We start from the raw sequence: 27,927 nt of genomic DNA on the forward strand, positions 1-27,927 counted from the left end.
ATTTTGGCTGCGGCTGCTGTCTGACGGAGGGCTGGCCTCACGGTAATGACTGGAGTCAGGTAACCACCGGCCAGACCGAGTCGAGCCCTCCTCGGGAACGGGTTTAGACACGAAGGGAGGCGGCGAGAGTGCCTTTCCGAAACGGTTTCACTTCGTCTCCCGGTAATGCCGCGACTTTCTCTTTGAAGCAAAACTTTATAGATCCATAAAGTTTGATAAACATTTACGACGTCGCGCGCGAACTCATGTGACGAGTTTTGCGTTTCGAAGCCAGCTCGCTGCAGAGGCTACTCAGGTGTTCAGTACACAGTGGGATTAGTGTTTTTTTTTTTCTTTTGCCACATATTTCATCGAGCTGGAAGAAGGTTTTCTATTTTTTTGCGCTGTTTTTGGTCTTGTTTCACCTTAGCGTACTCGCTACGCTTTCGTTTTGAATATTTTATTGGACTTGCAGTATCAAGTGGCCAAGTTAGAACAGGTAAGTCTGTTATGCTGTTATGTGTTATGCTAGTTCAACCAAACTTTGTCATCTCTGCCTCAAGTTTGGTGTGTTCTGGTGGGTTGACACCTTTTGACAATGGGCCAACTGGTGGAAGTGATCCCAGCCAGAGAGCTGAACAGCCTCACCAGCTGTTGACTTGCCTGACCTCTGTAAAGCATTACAAAAACCAAGGGTTATACATTAATACAGCTACACTTTGAAACACCGTATCACTGCTCTGAACGTTCACTTCTGATATATCTGAACCTTGATTGAGTTTTGCACCAAGGTCGACTCAGCCTACAACCTTCACAAAAATCACTATAAAACTCCCATAGGGACTCAGAGTGTCTGTGGTACTCAATAGTGAGTTCATACTTGATGGTATGTTTTTTTGTATCTCCCAAGGTATCACTGCGCTGAGATATGTGCATAGTACCCATCTGACATTTATTACAGGAATACTATAGTTCTTTTTTGTGAGGATCTGTCAGTACTGAACCTTTTGAGTAATTATCACAAGGCCAAATAGAGGCTCAGTGTGCGGGTCTGCCAACACGTTAGGCAGTTTTATGATGCAGTGGTTAAGGTTTGCATCTGATAGTGATGTCTTGCTAGCTGCAACTCCCTCACCACCAAACACACACACACGCGCACACACACACACACACACACACACACACACACACACACACACAGGATCTCAAGTTCTGCATCTCACATTAACCACACATTTGTTTGCACACTCATACACACATACAAATTCACTTCTCATGCAGCACCACACAGAGTTACTTCAGCATTTTAAACCCACAGCTAGGGCAGGTCACCGCTTGGGAGACAAATATCATATTCTGTTTCAATGTAAGAATGCAAGCATAATGAATTATAGAGAAAGGTATTTGCCAAAGTATTATTTAAACCACCCAATGTTTAAATTGATTTTGTTATTACAATTAGATAAGCCAAAAGTTATTTGTAAATTAGGTGCCTTTTTGAAGAATGTTCTTCCTTTGTTTAAGTAACATTTGCTGTACTTTAGCCATGCCGTGTGCTATCGTTTTGTTATTATTGTATGTTCTGTTTGTGCTCCATGCCATGTGATCATGGTCTTGAGTCACAAATAAAGAAAGAAAAGAAAAGCTCAGTGCTGTGTGACAGCTCACCATACGCTCACTGTGTTTAGCATGCAGCCCAGCATGTGGTGGTTAATGGGCAGAGATCCCAGCATGGTTCTTCTCTACCAGCCTGAAGAGCTGAGGGGCTTGAGGCCATATACAGGGGGTGTTATTCACCTAATTGCACCTCTGGCTTATTCGACTCTCAGGACTTTCTTTAAGGTTTGTTAACAAGGTCACTTATGCCTGAAGTTTTAAAGAGAAGTTGCACTTATGTAGGATCACTGCCCAGGTCACATTACATGACCACATTAACTTCACAATGGCCAAAGGGGCAACAGGTTCCAGATCAGTACTGCTGTTTTAAGATGCTTAAAGCACATCCCATGCTTCAAAGAAAAGGAATACTGATCTAGGAGGATCACTGCCCAGGGCAAATGATGACATAAACTTCAGCGAGGCCAAAGAGCTAAGCTGGCACTCTTAAATGAGCGCTGCTGTTCTAACATACTCAGTACTAACAGTCCAAGGATAAATCAAGCTTAATAAATCAGAGGACTTAGTTACTTGTGTTACCGCACTTGACCTGGGCAGCTTTGTAGGAACTTTTGCACAGGGGTTTAGTTATCAGTTGTGTGTCTGTCACTGGTTTTATCGTTCAGTTTAGGTGGACTGGGATTCAGATGAAGACATGGTGGACTGTTTTTAACTGTTTGAATTTTGTGCTGACTGCTGCAGCCTTCTGTCAAGGGCCGCACTGCAGCCTGTCTATTCCAATGCTATTTCTTCTTCTTTTAGCTGTTCCAATACACAGGTATACGCCCCCTAGAGGTGACGTTGAAATGGAATTCTATCTTGCAAATCACATTTGGTAAAAGTATTGAACATTTAGAAAGTTTAATATTGAATTCAGTCTTTCACTTGAACGTAGCTTGATCTGAAGCCAAACGAGATCAGATCTCTCCTGCACAAGAATCAAGTTAGATTGTAACTAAAGCCGCTGATACTTTATACATACAGGGTCAGGTGTTTAGACGGAACCAAAATCAAGTACAGGGAAAGCAGACCAGTTATTCAACTTCTCCCTCCTGCCTGTCTGTTGCTGTTTAGCTGAAAAGTTTTATCTCTAATGGTGCATGGGAAATGTAGCATGGAGCGCAGGTCGATACAAGGGAATGCGCTTGTCATTTGCAAATCAGTTTGGTTTTGATATGAGTCTGCAGAAATCTGTCCTCATGTGCAAGAGGAAGAGAGAGGGGAAGAGTGGGTGAGATAGCTGCAAAAGACAGATAAAAGGGCTTGAGAAACTGTGTGGTCGTCAGCACCACCAATCAGCTGCAGTTTTATCTTTTTAAATCATACTGAAGAGAGCAGGAGAGTCAGACATTGACAAGACAGAGGGAGATTAAAAAAACAGAGAGATAAAGGGGAGGAGAGAAAAGGGGGACTGGGAGTGATGAAACCCACCACTTCTTCTCCTGGCGAGCTGGGTGATGGATGAACGTTCAGCTGGAGGGAAATTCCTCACTGCCACTATCGCCCCCAGCGTATCTCTCTGTCTCTCTTTCTGTCTGTCTCTCTTTCTCCCTCTATCCTCAGTTAAGTGATATTGGATTATTCAAGTCTCTCTCTCACCCACCATGTCTCTCCGCTTCTCTCTCTCTCTCTCTCTTACATAACATCATCATCAGAAGTCTAACCCCCCTGCGACTGTGACAGGTCCATTTTTCGCTATTGAGAAATCTGTAATGGAGACATCAAGTGCTACATTACAGCCCAGTGGACAAATCTGATATCTGTTTCTGGAGTATGTCACCATGTCAATTCCCAGCATACCTGAGCTGCCAGCCACGCCCAGGCCTTTATCTGTGAACTAGTCTGAATTTCACAGGAACTCGTCCTTTTATTTGTCCCTTTTCCTTGGGTCTTTTGTGTATGCGGAGAAGGCAGGATTTTGAGGCGGAACAGTTTACATCATTGTGTGTGTGTGTGTGTGGTATTCTTTTCATTTGGAATAATCTGTTTACTTACGCCTGTGAAATCCTAGCTGACAGTTGGTGAGAGGAGGAGGATATAAAAACATTTACCATCTTAAGTTTACTCTCTCCCCCTCTCTTCCTCTCGTAGGCAGCACACGCCCCTTTCTCTTACACTGACACCACCAACAATACATTAATCTAGTAGACAAGGATTAGACAGTTAAGTAATGTCTTATTGGTGTGAAGGTAATGGCCTGAGGAGATAACATAAAGAAAGAAATGAGCCCTCTCTGACATGATGATGAAGTTCGCTTCTTAGTTTTCCAGCATTTGCCCAGCTCTTTATCATGGATTCCCTTAAAAGTCTTGTCTAAGTGCGGCCCCATTAAGGAAGCTGTTCCCTGTGCTTTGGTGGCCTTTGCAAATCATAAATCCATGTATCTGTCTAACTCTCTTTGTTGTCTAACAATGATGGCAGTAGCTGTCCACACTCTTCTTCGCTTCATGGAAGCAACTTTGTGAATTATATTTTTTAAATTTGATCAGTGAGTGTTCCCTTATTTCCACCAGTTACCGTGGTACTTTGGGTTGCCATGGGGTTCCCAACCGATCTTTGCCTCTTTAATAGCCTCCCATACTGTGATGATTTTTAACGATAGCAAATTACACACTTTTCTTTGTGGATGGTAGAAGAAACTCTCTGTGAGTCATGCCTGCTTTTATCTGTGTGGTTTGAATAGTATTTGCATTACCAGTTATAATTTGTTTGATTTTCATGCGTTGGTATCTAGCACAATTAATCACTGTATGCAGTGTAAAATCCAAATCCAGTGTTCGTACTCTATCCGTACTCTATCCATACAGTGTGTAATGGAGCCTTTCAGCTTTTCCTCACACCAGCCAAATTTGTCTTGTCTTGCTTCCTATTTGAAATTAGCAAAATGCCTGTTAGGTGATTAAGTACTTCTGTGGTTTTTAAGTTGTAGTACTTTTTTGTTGCTCTGGCCAATGTTGGACAATCCTAACCCTAATCCACTAATACCGTTTGCCTACCCAGGTCAATAGAGTGTATCTTGCCTCTCTGAGATGTGTTTATGACCTTGGTGTGTTGATCAAGTTGTGGAGAATACTTTAGGTTGCCCAAGAGAGATGAAGGCATTCCTTTGTACCAGCCTGCTGACCCTGGTTTAACCGTAGTGGTGGTGTGATAGTGCTATTGACCTAGTTGTTATTGAACCCCACAGTGTTGGGTCCTGGGAACTATCCAAGACCTTTAACCTTGATAGGGAATCAGACACGGCTGAAAAATGAACATTAGTATATGCTTTATTTAGCTTCCCATAGACTTGAACAGTCTCAAAGGTTGTAACATTACTCTGAGGATCAGATATATCAGGTTTTCCTTGCCACAAAGTTCTGTTTGTCCACCTGAAAATCCTTGAAAGTGTCCATAGTGTCCTAGAACTTAATTTCACATATTACAAAGTAGTAGACTCATGCATATGATGGACAGATTGTGCTATAATTTCCAATTCCCAAACCTGGTTTTCTCTGGGGGATGATGATGGTAGGCCACTTGAACTGCTTCAGAACTCCTAAGCATGAATACACACAGTATTTGTATTCATTCAAGTACTGTGTATATTCATGCAGCATTTGTATTCCTTCAAGTGCCTTGTGCAAGGAAAATGCAAAACAGATTGGATGTTTTACATTCTCATTTAGATGGCAAAGAAAATCTTAGGTTAGCTGCCTAAGGATAATAAGAAAAACCTGTCCACACCTCAGCCCCGCTGACAATGAGCTAACTGCAACAGTGAAGTAGAATCATTGTACAACTGAGAGCTTGGCCGATATTGTATGAATTATGCTTCTAGGAATGGGAATGCTGTTGTTTCTGTTTTTTGTCTTTTGGGGTGAATATGATTTTGATCTTGATCAGGAGTGAATAAGTAGCCTACTCATACTCAATGAAGTTTGATACATGTGGGCCCTATAATCCTTCCTCAATACCAGCAATGCAACACCTAACTTTTCTTACATTTTAAGTTCCACGAATTTCAGAAAGTCATTTGATATGAATTCCTCCCGTCTTCCTCACGGCTATAATCCCAGAGAGCGCGGGAGGGTGGGGTGTGTGTGTGTGTGTGGATGGATGGATGGATGAGTGTATTATCTCTAATTTCCTTCTTGGCGGGCTGGAATGTCAGCTTGTTTGTCCGCCACGATAATGAGGAAGGAGGCAAGTTAAACATTAGATTGTCTGATTTGAGAGCTACAAGGTGACTAGGCACCCTTGCAGAATAGATTTACACATAGGCCTATGCTGTGAAATGCTGCGATTTGGCATTGCAAGGTCTTACCAGCTAGTGCTGAACGAGTTATTATCTCTCCTACAGATATTTACATAATTCAAGGTAAGACTTTTCAGGCTACGTCATATCTGTTGACAGTTCAGATTAGTTACCATACAGATTGTCTTTGTAAGGTTGTACCATGCTGCCCTACTGTAGTTTAATTCTGAAATAAGCTGCTATGTGTTATGTGAGATGATGTGTGTAATCTTGGCTGAGCTACGAGGCCCAGCGGCACACAGGCCTCCAGGCTTTTGACTCCATGACAATAGTGAAAATGAACCGAGACCGGATTACACCAGTCCTGCATTCCTCTCCAAACCTGTTTGAGACTCACACACACACACACACACACACACACACACACTAATCCTGTGCACACACAGACAGACAAACCACTGAAGCAAGCCGTTACATGTCACACACACTCTTGCTCAAAGTGCAGAGAGAATACTTAACAACTAGAGGAGTGTCTGCGTGCGTGTGTATATGTGGGGAGTCAGAAAACTCATTAGTAGAAAATCCTAAAATAGTTCTACCAAAAAGAGGCCAAATGACAGAACAAAATCCGTTGTGCTGGTATCAGTTCTGCTTTTTGATGACACCTCGCCGTTGCTGTGCATAAAGTTGTGAATATCACTTAAAAAAAAAAAAAAGACAGGCATGAGGGTGTACTGTAGGTGCACCAGTGCTGCAGAAGTTACTTTCACATCTTGGATACTTGTGAAATCTCTCTGTGTGCATGTCTGTGTGAGCATTCAAGATACTGAGAAATGGAGAATGGCACATAGAAGCTGAAGAACATCTTTGTGGTGTCTCTCTGTGTACTGTATGTGTGTCAGGCTGCTAGGTTTGACGCAGACGCTGACAGAATGTTTATATTGTGAGACAGCCTGAGGTGCCTTGTCAGGACTTGTCAGAGCAGGTGTCTTAAACTGTGATCCCGCTCTTCTCTTCACATCACTTCCTTTAATGCATGCTCTCTCGTTCGTCTTAACGTCTCTTGTTCCTCGCACCATTTTCCCAGTGCATAATGTCTCTCTCCCTTGCTGTCTGGTCTCTCTCGTCAGGCTTTGTTTGAACAGCGACTCGATGAACAAGGCTGCAGTGTTGACCTCTCACTTCTTTCTCTTTCCCTCTTCCTCTCTCTGTCTCGGTCACTCCGTCTCACTCTGTGAGTTTGGTCAAGTTGGCCATAAATGCCAATCTTGGTTCCAATTTCTCATTTCCCCTTTGAGGATTAAAGTGAAAATCTACCCTAAAACAGAAGAGGCATTTGTTATTCATGTGAGCTTAAGCTTTGGGTTTTGGGCCCCCATAAAATAATTGGACTGGCTCTAGAAAGTGTCTTTTGATACCATCACATAATCGAGACTTGACTCTCTTGTTTCAAACCTAAAAATACTTTCTCTTGTAAACAGAGTTTGCCAAGATTACAGTACATGTTTAACATTTGTGAATTATTTTCACTTTAAATCAACTATTCTGTTAACATTTTCAGGCTGGAGACACACATATACATCACACATTACACTTCCATCATTTATTTAACTCAAAGATAAATAGGAGAGGCTATAATGACCCAGCAGTTCAGGGCAACTTTGCCTTCAGTCACACTGTCTCTGTTTCCCATGCAGCCCCAGCTAGCTTGTAATCTTAACTCCAACAGAATACCACAAACTCATTCAAACGCATTCCACCTCAGTGTTAAAGACCGGTGTTACCTCACTCATCATGGACACTAATACATGTCTTTAAGCATTTATGTTCAACGCTGAAGGAGATAAAGCCGTATAGGAGAGTTCATGAATGCCAAAACATGAAACCACCGTGATTAAGACCGTCTGATGGGAGACAGTTGATAACCTATAGCTTCCTGCCTTGGAGCCAGGCAAGGTTGTGACTACAGTATACGTACATGTGTGACTATATTTTCAACTGGGCCATCAATCCAACATATGTTTATTTTATATTTGTGCGGAAATCCTAATCACAGACGTTTGAATTGGATTGAGGATAGTATGTTACTAATCTTGTTAATGGGTAATGTATGTAAATATAACAATCATAAAAACATAATAAACATATGTTAACATAGTCAGTGAGTATATGTACATCCAGCCTAATAGTACATTATTAACTCTTATTACTCCTAGTCCAAATGAACTGACTGCATACAAACATCTCCAGAGTGGCGCGACCTCACTGACCCCAAAGTTATTTTGATGTAACTGATTCACACTTCAACTGTGATTTCCACACTTGAACTAATGCAACAATCTGACTTCTTCACGGTTGGATTAAATAGATAATCCTGCATGTTAATCAAACTCAGAGAGCCAAGCTTACTCACCCAAGCTGCATAGCGCCTGTTATTCTTCAGCCTCACCATGCATATGTTCTGAATGACCGTGTTAATCTCTACAGCCCTCTCTGTTGATTGGATGATTGGATGACAAGGTTTTACAAAGGTTTCATCATCCTGTCATGTTTGATCTGCTGTATGGATTTAATGGCTGTGGAACCTATTTCTCGCCCGAAAGCCTTCCTGAATTAATATTTTAAAAGTGAGCGTTAGATAGTGATTTTGACATTGCTTGGGATTAGAGGGTTGCCTTCATTTGGAACCAACATCAGCAATATGCGACTATATATTTATGTATATGTAAGCTTTTTTCCAGGCTTTTACGTTTGATGTGCTATATTAATGGCTGCACAAACTATGGAAAACGATTTCATTTTTATCCTTCTAATAGTGTAGAATTTTTCACTAGAGACTTGGTAGACAAAGATAATCATAGTCAGTCTTTGTAGAAGAGCTCCTATAGCCGGTTTAATCCAGAAACGTCCATGTCACAATACATACTGGATCAGCCCATATGGAGAGTCTAGAGGTGAGGGACCGGGTACAGTGTGTCTGTGTGTGTGTGTGTGTGTGTGTGTGTGTGTACATGACTGTTCCATTACTACACGAGGGGAAGGATACTGCGGGTAGAGTGGGGCGAAAGCTAAGACCAGCCTACCCCCTTCTAAACAGAGTCGCTATTGGTTGTGTGTGTGTGTGTGTGTGTGTGTGTGTGTGTGTGTGTCGTGCGTATCTGTGTGTGTGTGGTACCTGACAGAAGGCCATTGATCCCTCCCAGCCTTCTTATGGCTGTAAAACATAGAGGACGAAAGAGAGCGAAGGAATTTGCTCCTTTGGGTGCTATTGTTACATCATATTCTCCTCTCCTAATACGATTTACCTGAATTGTCAGTGCATTAAACTTTCTTTATTCTAGATTTCTTTTGATATTCTGTTGCGGTGATGCCTTTGATGCTCTGAAGCGCATGTGTTCTGGTGTGATCATTTGTGCGGCTGATACTCTAAATGGGATTGGTAGGTTGATGAAGGCTTTGATGCTTTGAAGCGCGCACGTTATTTGAACTTGTGCCGTACTTCAGAAGTTAGGCAGCGGTAGGACTGTCATGTCAAGTGCTGCAGTGATAAATGACTTGGAGTAAATCTGTGATGTATGTTGTTGACTTTGATAATCTCTGACACACTCCCAAGTCTATTATACTGTTAGCACTGTGAGGGAGACACACACACCCACACACGCACACACACACACACACACACACACACACACACAGAAGAACAGCGGAATGCAGTGTTTTCATTCCCCCGACCCGGACTGTCAGTCAAAGAAACTTTGCTGTGTGCTGTTGGAGCTGGCCCGTCCAAACCCCTCAAATTCCACTCATACCACACACATACACACACACACACACACACACACACACACACACACAAATTCACCCCACCGTGTCTCAGATTTATTTCTATCCAGATAAGCAGGATATCCATCTCCAATAATGTGATTTCTGCAGCAGAGTCCGGAAATGGAAATCGATAGCTGATGAAAAAGCACATTACAACAGTTCTCTCTGTTCTGTTCATCCCTCACGCTGGAGAGTGATTGCCTCTTTGATTGCCCCATCTCTGATTGAAGTTCTATCCAGGAATTTGTTTTTACAACTTGTTAGCCGTCTGTTTCAGTTAGGCCCTTCCTGAGCGGCGGCAAATGACGACAGCGGGGGATGCGTGAGGTCAGAGATCAGGGTCATTGCGATTGGATGTTCTGTCTCCTATCGTCTGGAGGACAGCAGTGTTTGTTCTCTTCCTGTTCCCAAACATATGGAGGGAAGGATATTTCCAATCTACAATGGCCTTGGAGCACTGACTGTCTGTCTGTCTGTCTCTCTCTCTCTCTCTCTCTCTCTCTCTCTCTCTCTCTCTCTCTCTCTCTGTATCTAATAATTTCAAGTAGGGCTGCAACTAACGATTATTTTCATTGTTGATTAATCTGTTGAATATTTTCTTGATTAATCAATTAGTTGTTTGGTCTATAAAATGTCAGAAAATGGTGAAAAATGTCGATCAGTGTTTCCCAAAGCCCAAGATGACGTCCTCAACCACAACCCAAAGATATTCAGTTTACTATCATAGAGGAGTAAAGAAACCAGAAAATATTCACATTTAAGAAGCTGGAATCAGAGAATTTTGACTTATTTTTCTTCAAAAATTACTGAAACCGATTATCAAAATAGTTGCCGATTAATTTAATAGTTGACAACTAATCGATTAATCGTTGCAGCTCTAATTTCAAGTGGTATAGGTTTTTCTAAACTCTCTACTTCTTTCCTCTTATCTAGTACAGTTCCACCATTAGCTCCTAGTCTCACATTTCTACACTGGCTACACTGCCGCTGTGCTGGTGCTCCACTCCACAAGAAGAAGTGACTTGAAAATCCTGCAGTCCTAATGCTGGATAGACGCGGGTTAAGGAGACATGCAGAGGCTGCAGCATGCAGCCTTGTAAACGAGCCCCTAGCAGTTGAACTGCACTTCCTAAGCAAAGACGATTCCAACCTACCCGTTACTAATGCAGGTATTAGAAATTAATGAAACCATTAACGTTAGTACATGTAGTGCAGCGATATCAGAGTGCTTTTGTAATTGCACACAATCTGATACCCCCCAACCCCCGTTTGCCTCCCATTTGCCTCTCTCCCTAGAATAGTCGCCACCCCCCCCCCCCCCCCCCATCTCCTCCTCTCTGAGAAATGGAGCAGAAACATCAAAGTGCCGTGAAGCAGGGTGGCCAGGGGTCTAACAGCAGTGTAATTGCATCATCGCACAAAAACAGAATGTCACTGGATGGCCTTTTTATGACCCACCCCCCTCCACTCAACCCCCCATTAGTCCTGAAGCTGTTTTAGCAACTCTGTGTATGCTGAGCCATGTTGCGTGTTCAGTGACTAATATTTACAGAATCAACACTTTTCGGAAGACTGCTGCTCTTTGATCTTTTACCATGCCCCCTTGACAAACAGTACATCCTAGCTTATTTTAGGGGCGGATTCAGACAAATCAACGCTTTGCCTGCCCACCTCTCCCCCTTGTTAAGAGTGAGCAACTTGTCCACTGTCTTTGATCATATAATGACTGGATTATTAAAATTGATTCTTGGTCAGAGAGGTTTGTCAATGATTGACCCCAGCTTGGTGATACCTGTGTCCGCGGGGTAATATGCGTACAGCTGCAGTCTTGTTAGTGTCATGACTGAAAGGTCACAGGTTTCGATCCCCACTGTAGTGTCCATCCCTGTCAAAGTGTCCCTGATGCTGAAATGGCAGACCCTGCCCTTTGACCTCTCTACTGAAATGTGCTCACATATCCATGCCTGAGTGGAATATTTGAAGAAACCTGTTCCTAAATACTTAGTGTGAAATATAGTGGAAAAAAGTGCTCTAAATTCCTGAAATACCTGTGTTAGACCTACATCACCATTGGTATTATATTCTCAGTCAGTCAGTGGTAATACAGAGCTAGAGGAGGCAGAGACTGTATGTGAGTGCTACCCATCAATTACACTGATTGTACCTTAGCCTTTTCCATTGTTAATGGGTGTGTTGGCGTTTCTTTTCAGGGAACTTCTTTTTAAGCACTCAGAGAAATGAAATGCTAATGCTTTGCCTTGTTTGGGATTTGCTCTGTTTGAATATAATGAAAAGGCTTTCTCTGATGTGCACTGTGATTTGGATTCTGCTGATCACCATAATAGTTTGTTGAGAAGGTCTTCTGGAGCACCTTTTGATTAAAAAAAAAAAGAAAATGCAGCCTCTTGCAATTTGTGAATAGTAGCGCTGGTTGCCATCTCCATTTGATATACAGAGAATTGTGCATGCCCTACTTGTGTGCACTACCTGTGTGTGTGTGTGTGCGTGTGTGTGTGCGTGTGCGTGTCAGAGAAAGCCGCAGGCACTGAGCTATGATACTAAAGGATTCCGTATAGTTTTTCATTCCAGACTCCCTACTGTTCCTCCATCTGTTCGCGCAGAGCTAATGTCACCACACTAGCAGTCGGCATATAGACTTCATGGCACCCCACTAGGCAAATACACATTCTTATATAAACACACACACGCACACACATACAGACACTAGGCAAATATACTTTCTTTTCGCACCAAGGCACGAGGAATGTTTGCAGTGAAACCATGCTGACCGTCTGCAGTCAGGCTGACTGACGTGAGAGGCTGCCATAGCAGTACAGAGTTCCTAGCCTCTTCCCTATCAATCACTCATAATGCACCAGGTAGTTTTACGCGTTCCTCTTCTTTTCTCTTTCGACTTTCACCATAGCTGCTCCACTGCACGGTGAGAGATAGAGACAGAAACTGGGAGAGACTGGGAGTGTGGGAGGTCATACCAGAGAGGTCAGACAACCTCCTGCTTGCTCAACTGGCAAGCGTCTATAGGACCGGAATTGTTGCCGTGAAAAACAGAAAACCGGCTATTTTAATGGAATTGAGTCTCGTTGCAACACAGTCAGCTGGGCTGGCAGGCAACAGGTGTTACAGTGAACTGCTGTCTGTAATTAAATGGCAGCCAATGAGCTGTGTTTATGGCTCTATGCCGTGTTGCTGTTCTGCTACTGCTGTTTCGTTCCCTGAAGTGCCTCGGGAATAGTGTGAATTGACAGAGGCAAGGGTGCAGTGAACAAGTGCAGAGTCTGTTCCGTCCCACGGGACATTTCGTGGGGTGAAGTTCTTTCTGAATACCCGAGGATGATTGTGGGAGTTGTGTGAAAATTCGCAGCTAAGGTGCAAAGATTTATCGTTCAAGTTAAATTTGAACAATAATTAGACTTCCTCTAAGTGGATACCGCTCAATAAAGAACAGTAAATGATTTTCTCAAGTGCTGTACAACATGATGAAGTACAGATACAGAGGAATGTCTCAGCCCTGACTGACTGACCCGAATTTGTTTCTTGATCTTGATATTCTTGGATATAGAGCGAAATCTAGAACAATCTCTTATTTTCTGTCTGTCCCGCACCAGCTATTTTCTTGCCTTCTCCATTTCTGTGTGTCCAGTCACAGGTTGTGCCATTTGGTGGACGCTTTTTACTCCAAGTGCCTACATGAGTGCACAAGTGTATTTTGGGTAGCCTCAGCGGGGTATTGAATCCCGAACCAATCGCTCCAGTCTGTATCACCCCCTTGCTCTCTTCCGCTCCCTTTGTCTTCCCTTCTCTCTCCCTCTCTCTGCTCCGGTCCCCTTGACTTTCTCCGTCTCTTAACTTTTTGACTTTGCCTCCCTCTCTTCTCTACCCTCCTGTATCATGTCTAATTATCGGAGTCAGTGTGTGTCTACGGGGAGCTCCTCAATACCTCCTCATCAAAGCCTCTGTTTGTGTTTGCTTGTTTATCTCTGGCTGCTATTCTGGGCGCTCTCCTGGAGCCCTGATGAGACACAAGCCTCCACTCCCTACGGAGGCTTATACTGTAAGCTGTCATAGCACCTCCAGTCATTCAAAACACTGCCGAGATGAGATTTTTGTCTCTCTCTCTGCGTCTGTTCCTCTTGGAGGGGTGCAATCTCTCTTGCTTCTGAGTCGCTCTCTATCTATATACCGTATATATGTTCACATGTGCTTGTGCCGATCTGTCTCCCCACCTCTGTTCTTTAGAGAACTCCAGCGTAATGAAAGGCATGCCAGGGGTTGTTTCTCAATCTGTTTTTTCTTCCTTCATCCTCTTTGATCCTCCTTTCTTTTTCCTCCCGCCACAGTACACTGACATATTCATATTGTTTGTTGTGGGCCCTGTTCCCCTGTGACACCCCCCCTCCCCACCCACCACCCACCTCGTTGAGAGAGGTGAAGGAATCCTTCAGGTGCAGGTAAAGAGAAGTTTTCTCGCTATGATAACTAAGTCTCCCTCAGGCCGTGAGAGATCTGCCGCGTTGCAGCAGCAACCATCAGCTTTACTGTGTTGCTGCTTAACTGGTGCAGCCTGGCGGGGAGGAACGAGAAACCTCATTTGTTGGAGGGTTTGGGAGAAATGAAAAAAGCGGGCTGTGGATCGATGTACCAAAGATTATTTTGGCAGTTTGGTGGTGGGGAGAAGAAAAGGTGTCCTTTTTTTCTAGAATTGGAAGTGCGAGTGTTGCGACTGTAATAGGGTGGAAAAGGTAAAGTCACTGCTCAAGTTCCATCTCCCCATTGGTATCCTTAGGCACTAGCTTGTTTGTTAGTTTGTGCTGGGTTTGTATAAAAGAGGTGTGTGTGTGTGTGTGTGTGTGTGCGTGTGCGTGTGGTTACTGGTAAGCAGAGGGTTTGTTCCTCAAAGTTCTGTGATGGCGATTAGCGATGCTACCAGTGACAGTGTGACATTTGTTACACAAATGGGACCGTGTACTACCCACATCTTTCCCAATGTGAGATCTCGGTTGCTGTGGTGGCTAAATGATTTTTGGTGTAAGAAACAACTCCTTAAAGTCCACAGGGGATTGTCAGAGACTGGGAGTTTATTGCTGTCGTCGTGTGAAAAACGCCAATAAAGACAATGTTTTTACTATAATTGTTACTTCAGTTATGAAATCTTTTTTTGTTCACAAAACCCACCCTATGTAGAATTACAAAAATGCATGGGGGCAAACAAGTTTTTGTTCCCCTCAGTTCCTGAAAAGTTTTTTTTATTTAGATGTGAGGTTTTCCTCTAACAGCAGAGTTATGGTTTGTGATGGTGGGAACTCACTAATGACTGAGTTGCTTTTTGGGGCGCTGGTTGCTATGTATGACTATAGTCTATGCTCTCTCATGTACCTCTGAGTTTTTGGGAGCTCCAATATTGCCCCATTTAGTGTCAGCTGCAGGGGGAAACAAATGTGGCCCGTGCTCATTTGCTTGGAGACGCCTGAGGCCATGTCATGAGACTTAATGGGGTGAGAAGAGACGTTTTTGGTGAGGGTGGGATTACTGCGGAGGATTGTGGGTCATGGTGGCTCCGCAGACGAAGGCGCGTACTTGCGAGATACTTGTCCAATTACATGCTTCACAAATAGCCATGGCTCAAATCCTGCATCTGTCATCTTGTGCACCCACTCATCAACTCCATAGCCTCCATATCCTCTGATTTTAAGGACTAACCTTGAAATGCTGTTTGGCTCTGTTCTCCATACTGACTCCATTAGGCCTCCATTAGTCTCCATTAGACTCCAGATGCATTTTGTGCATATTTTACACTAGTAGAGACAGAAAAATAGTAGAGCCCAGACACCATCAAAAAATGGACTTGTAAACAGATGAAAATGTTAAGTAGGGTTTTAAAAGGATCACACCACAGATCACAGATTCATGTGAATTAATAGCGAGGGCTCGCTCTCTCTTGGTAAAAACAAATAACGAATAAACCCAATGCTGAGAGTAAATGGATCCACTTGATCTCTTAAACCTCTAATCTCTAACCTTTGACCCTGTCTTGTTGTGTCGCAGGTGCCAGAGATGGATGAGGCGGAGAAGTACCAACAGAGACTGCAGGCCATTGCTGTGAGTCCACCTGCCACTCTCTCTCTCTCTCTCTCGCTCTCTCTCTCTCTCTCCACCCCACATATACACACATTTATCTATGTATGTACTCGTACAGAAAGAGAGGGCTAAGGGACTAGGCTGTGCCCTGTGAGCTGTCCATAGCTCCTTAATAATTTACCCAGGGTGCTGTGTGGCGAGCCAGGGCCTGCCTGGTCCCACGAAAACAACACCAGAGGGTTGCCATGGGGACAGGTACTCTTCTCAGCGGCCGAGTATTATGGGATAGGTACCTGGTGTCTATGGCGACAGTGTCCTTGTGACAGATGGTTGACCAGGTGTCCCCCTCCTACTCTTTCCCACTGATGTTTTATTCACCGCTATCTCTTTTCTTTCTTTCTTTGTTTATTTATTTACTTACTTCTGTTCTGTCTCTCGGTCTGTCTTTCTCTTTCCATCTTTCTTTCCGTCTTTATTTGAATAAAACCTTACTCCTCTTGCTCACTCCCTCTCTACCACACTCTCAATCATTCTCTCTTTCTCTCTCTCTCTCCCTCCCTCTCCCTCAGGAGAAGCGTCGGCTGCAGGAGGAGCAGGACAGAGCCAAGAGAGAGATGGAGGATGAGAGGCTGAGACTACAGCAGCTCAAGGTCTGACACACATCATGCACAGAATACATGTTCTGTCACTCATTCACACGCACGCACACACACACACACACACTTTTCAATATGAGTGCAGCCGTCATTTTAGTTAGCCAAAATCCTCTGCGGACACATTCTAGCTTGTTAGCAAGCAGATACCCTCCAAATTAATTTCCAAGACACACACACACACACACACACACACACACACTCACTCTCTCTCTCTCTCTCTCTCTCTCTCTCTCTCTCTCTCTCTCTCTCTCTCTCTCTCTCTCTCTCTCTCTCTCTCTCTCTCTCTCTCTCTCTCTCCCTCTCCCCCCTCTCTCTCTCACACACACACACACACACACACACACACACACCCTTCCACACTTCCTGGTCCTGCCAGTCTCTGACAAGGTTAAAGGCAGGCCTTCCTTTGCTGAAATCAGTTTTTATGCGAGTGTTTACACACTCTGCGACGCACCGAGCTGCTCTATTGTTTTCACATCATTTCCAGATTGGCGTTCCCCCTTCCTTCTCCACTGTGTTACACGGCCCTGGGGCACATTCCTCAAATTGTGTGTGTTTGTGTGTGTGCAGGCATGTGCATTCAAGAGAATACTTTGCATATGCGTACCAAATATGTATGTGTTTGTGTGTCTAATTGAGTATCCGTATGTGAGTGTCTATATGTGTACAGTATATCAGTTTGTGTTTGGCACTACACAAGTTTATTGTATCCATGAGATCAAAACATCAAACAGTAACAGCCCTCGAGGAACCATTTTAATGATTAATCCGATGCTCGTTCTCTCGCGGGAGGTCTTTACATCTCAGCTTTTAGTACATTCATTAGCCTTGGTATTGACTGTTGCGTAAGCCCAGGGCTGCTGTTGTCAGATGTAGGGAGGTGATAGGAGGGAGCAGCAGCTTAGCTCCTGACCTGGGAGGAAGTTTAGGGAGGGCCGTGTCCAGCCAGCCAAAAGCACCGGGAGGGGAACAGAGCGGGCGCTTGTTCTGCGCCGCAGGAGAGAGCACAGAGAGGGTTTTTGTGACGCTTATAGGGTTAGGAGTTATCTAGTGGCTAGCAGCTAGCACGATTTTGGAAACATAGGGCCAGGGGCTGGAAGGTGGTGTGGGTTTTCTGATGCTTTCAGCTCAGCAGTTAGTGAGAAGCTTGCAGATATCACCCAGCTTTGCACAGCAGAGTGGCTGCTATGCATGCTTCGCACTGGATAGTAGAGCATATGTCGCATGATTATGAGTGAAATTATAATCCTGGCTGTTTTTGCTAGAGGAAATGTAAACTACTTTAATGATCCCTGCAGAGAGATTATCTTTCCTCTTGCCCTCCTCCACAGGGAGGTCAGAGGTCAGGCTCAGGGATTCACTTGCTCAAGGACACTTCAGCAGGGCCGACAGTTGCTGACACTGGTGTTTGAACCTGAAGGATAGTCGCCCAACTCACTATGCCATCCATACTGCCATTATGATCAAAATTGTTGATCACAATAATTAGTCTTGATGATCTGGGGAACAAAACTGTTTTGCATGTTTTCAACTACAGCAGACATTCTAAATGAAATGTTATACCATCGACATGATACCATCCCAAGTATTTTTTTTGTATCAAATTTAAAGCAGGTGAATGGATATGGCAAAATTATAAAAAATATCCTCAATATTGCCAAAAACTTTCCTGCTCACTTGAGGTGGAAATGATTTTGTCAGTAAAGAAATGATGCAATAAATAGCGATGGGTGCATTTGTTAAATGCATAATGAGATAAGCCTGGCATGATCTGCCTTATATGGTTCAAACTCATTGCAGAACAATTCAAAAGTGGCTTTTGACATCCTGAAATGTTGTCTGTAAAGTGTCTGTCCACCACAACCTCTCAGAAATGTCGTATCCGCTGTCTCATGTATAAGATGCAGTCGAATATTGCATTCTTTGTGTGAAAGCATGAAATATGGCCAACTTTAGCTGACACTCGAGAATGATAACAACTTCCTCGATATGCATCAATTCTTGAATTACTCTCCATTGGATGTGTTTTGGGTTTTTTTGACATTCAGGAAGCCAATTTATTCACTTCAGCCCAGGTGATGGGAATTTGCATTTTATGTTTTACTTTACAGTGGCTTGGAAACATTTTGGAGAATGAAATTGTGATATACTATCATACATGATTATATGTGCAGGTGTAGTAGAACATGAGTCTCTGCAGCAGCACTCAAGGCTGGATTCACTGATGGAGATAACCCATGTCCTTGAGCAGATCGTTTTTCTACCTTCCTCTCTCTCTCATAGAAAAATCATGTCCGTAGGGCTAGTCTTAATCAATATGCATGAAATAAACCCACAATGTTTCAAACAACATGAAATGTATTGGTACTGTAGTTTGAGATGGACTATCATGCTCGCAAGTGGGAACTCACAACATATACATCCGCACGGATCTCTCTCTCTCTCTCTCCCTCTCTCTCACTCTCTCTCTCTCTCTTTCCCTCTATTTCACACACACAAACACAACAGCTTTGAAGTCTGCGCTATGAGCCCTTTGGGGGTCTGATGTGACGAGACATTGGTGAGGGCCAGAATGTTTGAGGAAGTAAATGCCGGCTGCAGACTTCCTTTCCTGACTCCTCTGCACTATCGTTTGAGCGAGAAAGAGAAAGAGAAAATGAGAGAGAGAGAAGGATCTGAAGGAGAGCTAAAGAGGATTGAGGAGAATGGAAACGAGGGAAAGGCAACATAGGGAAGGGTTAGTCCCTTTATGTGGCAACGAGGACCAGGTAGGGAAATGACAAGGAATGGCGACAACAAAGGAAATGAGACGGATTTCCTTTTTTAAATGAGTATTAGAGTTAAAGGAATGGGATGGGACACCTGTTGAGTGTATGTGTGTTTCTGTTAGGCGCTTGAAACTGTTTGTGTCGAGGCAGCCAGTGAGAGAGTCAATTCTACACCTTATTGAGAACTTCTCCTCCCTGTAAAACATGAAAGCACCCGGTTGGTTTGGTTTACTGCAAGCATCGAGTAGTCAGAGGCAGCCCCGGGCAGCTTTTGTTCACTGGGTCATGTCTGTCTATTTACTGGAGAGTGGTGGAGGAATAAAGAAGGGAAAGAAGGAAAAGCGCACATGTAGGGCTGGGCGATATCGATATATATATGGCTCACTTATGTAAAATCACATGTTAAATAATCAAATTGATGTTCATCCCATTGAACCGAATGGTATTGTTAGGTGTCATGTCAAAATTATCAAATATTCCCAACATACTGATTTTGTTAGAATTTTAAATAAAATTTGTTTGCTATCATCAATTTTGACAGCAGAATTGTTTGTTATGATATTCCAATATCTAGGTCTCTCCCCCCCCCCACCTCCTTCCTCCCATCTTTCATTTGCTTTATCTCTCACCTCTCTATCTCTCCCTCTCTCTCCATGTCACTACTCCCTCTCATCTCTTCCTCTCTCCCCATCTCTACCTCATATTCTATTTCCCTCCCTCTCTTCCTTCTTCTTTCTTCTTCCTCTTCTCTCCATCCCACCAACTCTCTCTCTCTCTCTCTCTCTCTCTCTCTCTCTCTCTCTCTCTCTCACTCCAGAGGAAATCTCTAAGGGACCAGTGGTTGATGGAGGGCCCTCCCCAGTCCCCGACCTCCCCGGACGCCCAGAGCCCCCGCTCCCCTCTGTGGGGCTCCCAGGCCCAGGAGATCGAAAAGCGCATTGACAAGTATGGCCACTGCGTGTTTGTGTGTGTGTGTGTGTGTGTGTGTGTGTGTGTGTGTGTGTGTGTGTGTGTGTGAGGGTGTGTGTGTGTGTGTGCACGCAGGTGTGCATGAGTGAGAGAAAGACCAGGAGAGTTCGTGGCTGTTTGGGAAAGGGAGATGGTTAGTAAAGCAAACAGAGTATGAGCCAATTGTCAAGTCTTTGTTGTATTTTTATTGTCGAGGCTCAATTTATAATTGATAGTTACAGTGTTCCGGTTTCTATTTTAGTTTCTTTGTCATTGTTGCTGCTGTTGTACAATATGTATGCTTTGGCAAAGTAAGTTTTATCATGCCAGTACTACACTTGAATTGGAACTTGGAGGCCGAGTGAGAGCGAAACTGAGTGTGTGTGTGTGTGTGTGTGTGTGTGTGTGCATGCCCTGGTCTAGCGTGCACACTCACCAGGCAGGACTAGCCTTCTCTTTATTGCAACGGACAATGTTGTCAAGTCCCTGCAGACTGTACTCCTCGAACCGAGAACCAGGCTTTTTATAGCAAACAGCCACCGCTCTGCCTCAGTCTCCTCCAACTCTCCTCACACTCTACTGTAGGGCCTCTGTGGGCATGGAATATACTGTATGAGGCAAACACAAGCCTAGAGAAGTAGAACTTAGTGCGGGATTATAAAATATGGCTATGATCATATTTGAGCCTCACATTTGAAAATATGTTTACATAAATAGACTTAAATGTATCATAAAATATGAATGTATTGTAGGTATAGATTTGATGTGTTTGCGTTTTTGTGTGTGTGTGTGTGACTGTTTGTCTGTCTCAGGTTGCAGACAGAGAGTCAGCGGTTGGCAGAGGAGGAGGAGAAGCTGAACGAGCAGATGGAGGATGGCCAAACGGTGAGGAACTTGCGCGCGCACACACACACACACACACACACTCTCTCTCGCACACACACAGACCCACTCACATTCTCGCACACACACAGACACGCACACATTCACACAGTGGACACAAAAGGGGGTGGGAATATGTGTCGAACAAGCTTGCCCCATCACCTTCCATTAAGCAAAATTTTCCCACAATTTCTGTCTGTGGCTTTTTGCCATGAATAATGCATTTCCCTCTTAATGTAGCTTTGATGTAGCACCTCTTGTTCAAAAGCAGGAACTTTATGAATGTAAGCAGCCCTCTTACATAAACAATTCAGCACTTGATCCACTCTGGAATTATTGTTTCGCCTCAAGGCAAACGCAGGATTGTTTACCTCGCTTCATTGAAGGTCTTTATAGTAGAACAAAAGAATTCTCCCTCCCGTTCGACTGTGCGCTCCAGGGTCTTTTCTAGTGAGTTTTTTTTTTTTAGCTATCGTATATTCATCTTAACCTTGGCTTTTGGAGTTTAGCCTAAATCAACTGAAGTCGTAAACAATGGATTCCAATTTTAATAGCTATTATAGACAATTAGGCATGCTGGCTGTGATGGAGGTGACTTTAAACGTCTCCCTAAAATGACCTCATCCTCAGTCTGAAATACTTCAAACAGACCACGCAAACAAATCTTTGGTTTAGTGGTCAGGCTGAGAGTGACTGACAGCTAATTCCTGTCAACTCCATCAGGCACATGTGTGCATCTCCTTCCCTGATTCATCTGTTTATCCCTTTTTGAGATTAACCATTTTCAGAAGAGCCTGGAAATGTTAAAGGGGTGATGAGGTCACTGGAGTTGGGCTTTATTATAACAGGCACACATACCCACACACACACATACACACACACTCATGCCTACTGTAGGTCACCTTCGTCTCTCCAGATCTGATGTGGTTAACTAGGCATAGTACTGTACCAACCTGGGAAAAAGTATCAACTTCTCAAAGGTCAGGTATAGGCTTTGCAGCTCACCGACTCCCCCTAGTGGTTAGTAATTAATTCATTACCATTTCTCAGCAAAGATCGTCAAAATCATCTCAGAGCACACATTAGCTAGTTTTTCAGTCCTGTGCTTATCAGGGACAACTCAACAAGTTTAGAACATAGGATGGAGACGTGTTTAGACAGCTTGAGGCAAAATCAGTCATGGAAATATCCTGAATGTGTCTGTCTCCTCAAAGCTTGTGCGACTCACGCTGTAATATCCGCCCTTCATTTATTGTGTCTTCTCTCCTCATCTTCCCATCAAAATACACTGGAGGGGAAGAGTTATTGGCCCATATAGACCTAGCTTCTCTTTGGTACAGCTGGGTATCGAGAGAGGCTTACTGTTTTTTGGTGTTGATAATGATGTTTTGAGGCACTGAAAGGTAGTAAAAAGGGTAGTAGAAATAGAAATAAGGGTCGCTAGAATTACTGTTGAAAAATCTCTGATACTTTGCCTTGCTCATAGTAGTGCTGATGTAAGATCCTTGACTTGGTTCCCTTGACCACTTCTGTTTTAATAACCTGAATGGTAAAACTGACTCTGAATCAGCACTTCTGTGCTGAGATGCTGATGAAAGTCAGCCATGGTCTGCATCCCTCAGCCCTTCTACACTGAACATAGAGAGGGATAATGCAATTGAGCAAAGGAAAAAATTGTGACACACACACACACAAACACACAGAGCATTTTACCTGTCCCGCAACAGTATATTTAACCCCTCCCCTTTCTCTCTCATCCAATAGGAAGCAGTGAAGGTGGCAGAGGCCGCAGCAGGTGAGTGGGGTGAGATCAACAACACATTGGCCCTTAGAAATGTTAGAGGTAGAATGGACATTATATGGAATTAAGTTGACATTAGCTTTTTTCAGACAGCATGATGAACTGAAACATAAAATTGACATTATAGAATAGTCAACGTGAGCATTTTCATGCAATTTGACAAGCTCAAAAACATCCACAATATGTAGCAAAGAAAGAGTATAGTATCGCCTGCCACCTGTAACACTGTATAATGTAGTAATTATAACCTCCCTGTACAGACCTATTCTTCTTGGGCTGCCACTACCTGTTGGCCACAGCTGTTCTTCTAATGCTACTCTTGGTTAATTACATCAGTACATATTGATTAGATTTCATTTGTTTAATGTTTGGACCCCTTCCCATGTTTCTGTCTCTGCGAGCAAAGAAACGCACTGGTGTTATTGGACACCAAGAATAGAATAGATTGCCTTTCTAAGCCAGGACTTGGTTGCAGTCTTGCACTTGTGTGTAGATATTATGACAAGATAAAGTTGTCCAAAACAAGCACAGGTGCGTGGATATGCCACATGGTCTTTCTGTCTATCTGAGAGAGCATAGAGGACAGTGGACTCCATAAAAGACAGTGAGAGGTACAGCTTGGTTTGAGTAATTTTGTTTGAATGCATACTTAGCCAATGCTCCACTTAACACTGCATATGTGAATGAAAATCACTGCTACCTGCGAACATTACTGTAAAAACTAACTGTTCCTTTCACAGACGTAGTCCAAGGTGCTGTTGTGCAGAACGGACAAGAGAAAGCCACAGGATCAGGTGGGCACTGAGTCAACCCTCTGTACAGTTAGTGATGTCAGCATCCCTCTTGTCAGCCTGACTCTGAAAACAACTTATTGCCTCTCCACTCTTCCCCTTGTTAAACCCGATCAAAACACCCACTTATGTTAAACCCCGTAAAGACTCTGTAATCCCCTGTAGATATACTCTGTATGCATTGTACATACTGTTATTCAGACATTTGCATTAGAAAGGAAGGAGTGGCACCGGCATGCCTTTACTTCACAGAAAGTTCATATATGCTCTGATGAATATTTAAGCATGTTAAATGAGGATTAGCATATATATGTATGCTAATGACGGATCAAGTGCATAAATTGCGTTTTTAGAAGGCAGTGGGTACATGGACTTGTTGAAGTTGACGTGAGAGTTCTCAAAATGAAATGGTCCTGTCCGCTTGTGTTTGAATCATTGGGGCTATATGGGGAAACGTTCTTGCCCAGACTGCAGAATCTTTTATTCTGTTTCTACACTGTCTGTCTCTTGCTTTCTTCTCGGTGTCTGTAACATCTATTTCACCAGCCTTCACTTCTTTCTCTTATGATTTATCCTTGAAATGTCCTGTTTTTATTATTTTAACATTTCTCTTTCTCTTGCTTCTCTTGTGTTTTAGCTTGATTTTCCTCATGATGGTACAATTAATATCCACTCTTGCCAGGGTTTACAGTCTGTTTTATAACTACTGTAAAAGCCTCCGTTTGCTTAAAATTCTATCCTGTGTGTGTACTGTTCATGGTATGTGGGTACAACAGTCGCTTTATTAGCTTCTACATGGCAGAGATGAGTTACTTGGCTTGTTAACACTACCACAGACTCAGAACTGCTAGAACCTTTTGTTCATTGCATTACAGTCGAACAACTAGCAGTATTGAACTCAGACGTATTGGTAGCAAAGCAACAGGCTATTGCAATCAAATATATATATACAAAATGCCACAAATATTTCTCCTTTACTGACATTGATATTCATTTGATCTTTTATCTTCAGAAACAATTGAAGATGAAGTGAAGAAAAACCTCTCCCCACTACTGGATGGAATGGCCGCTGTCCTGACCAATGGCGCGGCAGAGGGGGAGATAGAGGCCAATCACGATGCCCCGGAAGAGAACGCTCCATCCAGCACCAACGGACCAATCGGAGCCCCTGAGGGCACTGTTACCATGACGTTCCTGGGTTCCTCTGAAGCGGAGCCTGATCAGGTTCCAAATGTCAAGATTAATGAAGAGGAGGAAGGGACGTTGGTGATGCGCGCAGAACGAGTGATCATCACAGAGGAAGGGGACGATGCACCCGAGGATCTAACTCCGCAGGAAGGGCAGCTAGAGGTCAGGCAGCCAGAGGACACCGCTCAGCCAAACTCAGACGGCCCCGAGGAGGGAGGAGAGACTGCGGAGGAGGAGGTGGCGAAAGCGGAAGCAGCTCCAGAAACTTCCACAGAACCAGAGGGACAAAAGGAGAGTGAGAGCGAGGCAGCTGCACCCACCGCAGAGGCAGACAAACCAGCTGGAGAGGGAGAGACAGAGGGAGACGCAAAGACAAGCGAAAATGGAGAGGCAGAGACAAAAGCTGAAGGAGAAGAAGACCGTTCGGAAGCGCCTGCCTCTGCGCAGCCGCAGTCCCCGGCCGATGCTCTAGAGGGCTCCGCAGTGGCTTCAGTGCCAGTCTATTCGGAGGCGCAGCCCTCCTCCCTCACCCCCAGGGCAGAGGCTGAGGGAGAGGGAGAGGCTGCGGCTGCACCGGAGGACGTGGCACCGGAGGGGACGGAGGCGGCCTCCATAGCCCCAGCCCCCGCATCCCTCCCCGGTCAGTTCCAGGAGGTGTCCCTGGCCGACCCCCAGGAAAACCAGAGGACAGAGGCGGGGCCAGGGGAGCAGGAGCCCCTACTGTCGCAGGGCAAAGCCCCCCAGACCCGAGTGGAGCCGGCGGCGGCCAGCGGCCCGGTCAGCGCAGAGACACACACCCCAACCAGGGCCAACCAGGGAGGGGAGATCGCGGCTCCCAAACGTAAAACCTGCCAGTGCTGCTCCGTCATGTGAACGCCACCTCTGACCCTGTGTTCGGTTCCCCTCTCCCTTTCCCGGTCTCTCTTTATCCTTCATTCTGTCTCTCTGTAACACTCTCCTTCCCCTTCTCCTCGTATTGGTCCCGCAACCAAATTTCACACGTGCAGTAACTACTCCCTCTCCCCTCTCGCCCTCTACCCTCCTTCCGCATGTTTGTCTTGAAACTCCCTTATCCCACTCCTGAGTGTTGATACTCCGAAAGGAAGTGAGCTCTCTCCAACAGGGTGAAGGGTGGGGAGGTTGTGGACCGGAGACGTCAGTGTTCAAGTGCCTTGTGGAGCTCCCTACCCAGGAATACAGCTTTAAATTCCCTTCACATAATAAGACCAAAGTTTGAACTTTGATTTGATTTTTCTTGGTCAGCAGACTAAATAACCAGCCAACCAATCTACACCGGGTTAAAGAACACACATGCCCGTTGTCGGCTGGTAGTACACAGTTACTGGAAAAACAGGGACCAAAGATGTATTACTTGCACATCTTGTATCTATAATTGAAAGGACATTTTATGATCTAAATGAGTGTCTTCTTGAGAGTCAACTAAAAAAAAAATGCAAAGATCCAGAAAGGTGATGAGAGGATAATATTGTTTAATTTCAATGATTTAGGAGCTGAATTATTTTATAGATTTGGGTCTTTTGTTAAAGAGAGAAATTTTTAATCCAATCCACGGCCAGAACATTTTTATTTACTCTGTATAGTTACCATACATACAGATATTGTCAGTCCACAGACTACTGTATGAAATGGTCTACCTTATAAACGGCATGATATACACCACTGAATACTGTTTTTTTTTGTGGACCATTGTCACTTTTAAAAGGAAAATTATTTTAGAATAGCTGTAACTATGAATTTTGTATTTTACCAAACGTACTTTTCAAGAGAGGCTCCATAGCTCCTGAGATTCCTCTGTGCATGGATGTACTGTATATAAAATAAGTATCTGGAATTGAGAGTGGCTGCGTTGTTGTACAGAAACATACTTTGTTTTGAGCTTGTCAATTTTGAAACGAGCAACATGGTTTAATGATTAAACTGACATTTGTGAAATATTGCCTGATGTTCTTCCAGCCTTTCTGTTCTGTGTATTTGTCTTGAAATTTGACCTGAAGCATGTTTGCTTTTTTTTCCAGTAACACTAGATCCTGACAGAAGCTTTATCTCTTCAAATGATTATTGTAATAACTCAAGCAGTTAATACAATATGTAAAGAAGTTTGTTTGGTCTTTGCACTGACTCAGATGTTTTCACCATAATAAATTGGCTAATATTGAGAAATAAATAAATGAGAAACAATCTGCAGCTTATTCATAGACCACTAATTAGTCCCCTCATTCTCTTGTAATGTGTCAAATATCAATAATTAAAGGACATAATATGTGCACATCTATAAAACCCTGGGTAACACTTTATTTGAACGGGGGTGAATAAGGCTGACATAACACTGTCACAACTATGTCATGACAACTGACATGAACATTAATTAAACGTTATGAATGTTTACGACTTGTCATTTGTCATTTGCTTGATAATGACACTTTCAATGCAAAGTTGACACTGTTCTACATGTCTCTGTCATGATAACTTGACATTAACCAAAGGCACATAAACATATGTCATGACAGACTTCATTATCAAACACAAATAAACCCTTTGGGTGTATGTGTTAACATTACATTAAACATGCATACATGGTTGTCTTTGACAATGGCTGTCATGAGACCATCATAACTGTGTCATGAGTGTTTTCCCTGACCTCAAGTACAGTGGTAGAATTTGGACATATAAAGTGTTATTACACCCTAAAAACTGCAGGGTTGAAAACAACCCAATCTGGGTAGTTACTACACCTACTTGCAGACCTACTTCAAAATACATTCAAGTTTTGGTAATGCAAGTCATACATACATGCAATAAAAAACACATTTTTAAACACAATGTTGGAAAAGTTTAGAAAAATATTTATTTTTCAAAAAGTAATAAAAATAACAATCATTAATAACAACAATGAATATATATATATATATATATATATTTTAAACACTGCATTTTAAACTCTTTAAAATTAATTACTTTTACAAGTTTTACCAGAGACACTATTAAACTGGAGTCAATAACAATATCAATAGTAACATTAAACAAGCCCATAAAAAGTCCATAACATAATGGCTTGACACCTCAGCTGTGGAGATACTCC

The 27,927-nt window shown here is 43.4% G+C and overlaps 1 protein-coding gene across 2 annotated transcripts; it reads left to right on the forward strand.

Moving 5' to 3' along the window:
• On the forward strand, window positions 1-27,186 carry LOC139655562 (paralemmin-1-like). Of its 2 annotated transcripts, none has more exons than XM_071532996.1 (8): window positions 1-478; window positions 15,761-15,814; window positions 16,363-16,443; window positions 20,035-20,162; window positions 20,978-21,050; window positions 22,812-22,851; window positions 23,589-23,642; window positions 24,652-27,186. In XM_071532996.1, exons 2-8 carry the CDS (start codon window positions 15,770-15,772, stop codon window positions 25,698-25,700), a joined length of 1,470 nt encoding a protein of 489 aa, XP_071389097.1. In that variant the 5' UTR covers window positions 1-478; window positions 15,761-15,769; the 3' UTR covers window positions 25,701-27,186. The 2 variants fall into 2 exon arrangements, with proteins under 2 accessions (XP_071389097.1, XP_071389098.1); XM_071532997.1 differs by having other exon boundaries at window positions 2-478; window positions 22,812-22,842.
• The last annotated feature ends 741 nt before the right edge of the window (window positions 27,187-27,927 follow it).

Source organism: Centroberyx affinis, unplaced genomic scaffold, assembly GCF_046629955.1.
Source record: "Centroberyx affinis isolate AG114_WGS23_722 - 3 ecotype Tasmania unplaced genomic scaffold, CSIRO-AGI_Caff_v1 ptg002306l_1, whole genome shotgun sequence".
NCBI classification, from domain to species: Eukaryota; Metazoa; Chordata; class Actinopteri; order Beryciformes; family Berycidae; genus Centroberyx; species Centroberyx affinis.

What these genes read in the sequence shown, in the direction of transcription:
- LOC139655562 (XM_071532996.1), top strand. Translation starts at nt 15,770, where the DNA reads ATGGATGAGGCGGAGAAGTACCAACAGAGACTGCAGGCCATTGCT. An exon ending in TGAGACTACAGCAGCTCAAG is followed by an intron (nt 16,444 to 20,034) that starts GTCTGACACACA and finishes CTCTCACTCCAG; the next exon opens with AGGAAATCTCTAAGGGACCA. An exon ending in GGCCGCAGCAGGTGAGTGGG is followed by an intron (nt 22,852 to 23,588) that starts GTGAGATCAACA and finishes TTCCTTTCACAG; the next exon opens with ACGTAGTCCAAGGTGCTGTT.